At 36.6% G+C, this 2,692-nt stretch overlaps 1 protein-coding gene across 1 annotated transcript in view; it reads left to right on the top strand.

Annotated features, from left to right (window-relative positions):
- LOC105164295 (oxysterol-binding protein-related protein 2A) overlaps positions 1-2,214 on the top strand; it is a 9,213-nt gene extending 6,999 nt beyond the window's left edge. Inside the window, exons 6-10 of the mRNA XM_011082915.2 lie at positions 287-454; positions 559-699; positions 797-1,018; positions 1,124-1,237; positions 2,026-2,214. Coding sequence (XP_011081217.1) covers positions 287-454; positions 559-699; positions 797-1,018; positions 1,124-1,237; positions 2,026-2,202 — 822 coding nt within the window. The 3' untranslated portion in view covers positions 2,203-2,214. The remainder of the gene's footprint in view (positions 1-286; positions 455-558; positions 700-796; positions 1,019-1,123; positions 1,238-2,025) is intronic.

Consider the following 2,692-nt stretch of genomic DNA (forward strand, 5'->3'; position numbering starts at 1 on the left):
AATTCAAAATGGTAAAACCAAATTTTCACATTTGAACTACTCTAACCTCGTCTTGTGCACTCTGGTTATCTATAGTTAGCTGACCTTCCCTTTCTTTGAGCAATCAACAAATTGCAGCCAACAAATATCCCTCACCTTTTGAAATGATTTTGTAACAACTTGATATTTACCAGCAAAACTATTTTCTTAGCTTATTTTCTGCCCAATCTTCGAAATTAATGGTATCTTGTCAATTACTTTTTTTTTCTAGAAAACATTGGTTTTAACTATCTTATTCTTGAAATAGGTCAGTCACCACCCCACAGTCATTGCTTGTCACTGTGAAGGTAAAGGCTGGAAATTCTGGGGTGACACTAACCTTAAATCAAAATTTTGGGGGAGATCAATCCAACTTGATCCTGTTGGAACTCTTAATCTGGAGTTTGATGATGGGGAGATTTTCCAGTGGAGCAAGGTGCAGTCACATGTTCATACACGAGCACTTAAACTGTTGACTATATTCCGGTAGTTTGTTTATTCCTGGAAACACTACATTGATATTAGTGGTATTTTCTGCAGGTCACAACGAGCATCTACAATCTAATCCTTGGTAATATATATTGCGACCACCATGGGACAATGCATATACGGGGTAATCGTGAGTACTCGTGCAAGCTCAAGTTCAAGGAACAGTCAATTCTAGACCGCAATCCTCACCAGGTAAATGCAATATATTTGTACTATAATTCCTCCTTACTGTTATGAAGTCAATCAACTGATATGAATGAATTTTAAGAGAACCATACTAACTGGACAGGTTCATGGATTTGTTGAAGATGCCACTGGCAAGAAAGTTGCTCAGTTGTTTGGAAAGTGGGATGATAGCATGTGTTTTATAAACGGAGACGGAACTGGCAATGTAAAAGGCAGGTCGGAGGCATCTTTGTTATGGAAAAGGAATAAGCCGTCTCCAAACCCCACCCGCTACAACCTAACTTCTTTTGCAATTACACTCAATGAGTTGACACCAGGACTGAAGGTATGGGCGACATATTGGCTAATCCTCTTCCCTTTCTGCTATTTTTCTGATATGTACATCTAATTGTATGTTATACTGATTCCAAGTGTTTGATCATGGTTGAAGGAGAAGCTCCCACCTACAGATTCAAGACTGAGACCAGACCAGCGGTATTTGGAGAATGGGGAATATGACAAAGCAAATGTAGAGAAGCTCCGGTTGGAAATGCGCCAGAGAATGGTATGTGAACCTTCTTTTTGCTATGTGAATACACATGCAGCAACTCCAATGCTCTTTTGCTGTCTTAGGACACCACATGAAAATATGCTTGCCTATTCTTTTAGCAATACATGTAAGCTAAATTATACGTTTTGCCAAAAACTATCTATAAAGCTCATGATATTCAGGTAGCAGAAGAGACCTATTTGGGAGAAGAGAATGGGGTTGGAGTTGGACATAATCTTGTGTGATATCAGTTTGTTAGATGAACTTCTCTTTGGTTGATTTAGAATTCTCTTTTGATGAAAGTATAGAATGGGTTCAGTTAACACTGTGACCGTAGTATAACCAGCAAGGTTTCTTAGAGGGCTCGTGATGTTTAGCTTGTAGACTAGAGATAGACTTCATTATATGGTGCTTTATGAATTATGTTGTCTTTCTTGTTATTTCTGTTGATATTTCTTATTTGCCTGGATTAACATGCAATAACTTTTTCAGCATAAACATCTAATTTCCCACATAATATTCTCAGTGCTCTTGATTTATTTATTTTACTTGTTTTTTTTAAATGTTCTTTTTTGCCTACGAGCTTCATTCTTGGGCTGTAAACCATTCCAAAGTCGGTTATTTTGTTAAGTAAGGCATTTATATCTTGATGAAATCACCCATGCCCATAGACCACATGGTTGTTACTTCAATACATTAAATATATGTTCTCAAATAATCCTTAGGACTCTGATGTTGCTACTATACATGAAATTGTAAGAAGATGATAACATAATGTGTATGCTGCCTCTTCTTCCTTATAGTCGAGGAAATTGCAAGAACATGGTTGGAAGCCAAAATGGTTCCAAAGAGATGGCGAAGGAGCCTTCCATTATGTAGGTGGATACTGGGAAGCCCGACAGCAAGCAAAGTGGGACAGCTGCCCAGATATTTTTGGTGAGATCAGTCAAGAACTCATTAACTCCCTTGAGGACTCCTGATTTTTTAAAAAGGTATATTATTTGTTCCATTTTATCTTTTTTGTCGTGACGTTGCATTTGTTTGGCTATAAATCAACTAGTAACAAAGAGTTTAGAATTAGCTCAAGCATTATTCCCAAACTAGCAAGCCAAATGTGTTTGTTCGTTGAGTTCGATTGAGGAAAACATTAAAGATACATAAATTTTCTGTTTTAGCAGACAGATCATGTGAAGAGCAAGAGTATATAACTATAATTAATGCGAGGAATGTGTATGACTATACATTTATTTCTTTTTCTTTTAGAACAACATTAACTTTCATACTAAAGCTTTTGAAGAATATAATTTTATTCCAGGCGGAATTATTTCGTCCATTTTGTATTTCCGTTTTTCCATTTATCGGTTCAATTCTGGAACCTTTTGAATTCAGAGGTAGATCTTCACGAAGATGGTTGAAGCAAATTGTTGTATTCATTGATGTCATCAACTTCTAATCTTTTGAAAGCGACAA

The sequence above is a fragment of the Sesamum indicum genome, linkage group LG6, assembly GCF_000512975.1.
Source record: "Sesamum indicum cultivar Zhongzhi No. 13 linkage group LG6, S_indicum_v1.0, whole genome shotgun sequence".
In the NCBI taxonomy this organism is placed as follows: Eukaryota; Viridiplantae; Streptophyta; class Magnoliopsida; order Lamiales; family Pedaliaceae; genus Sesamum; species Sesamum indicum.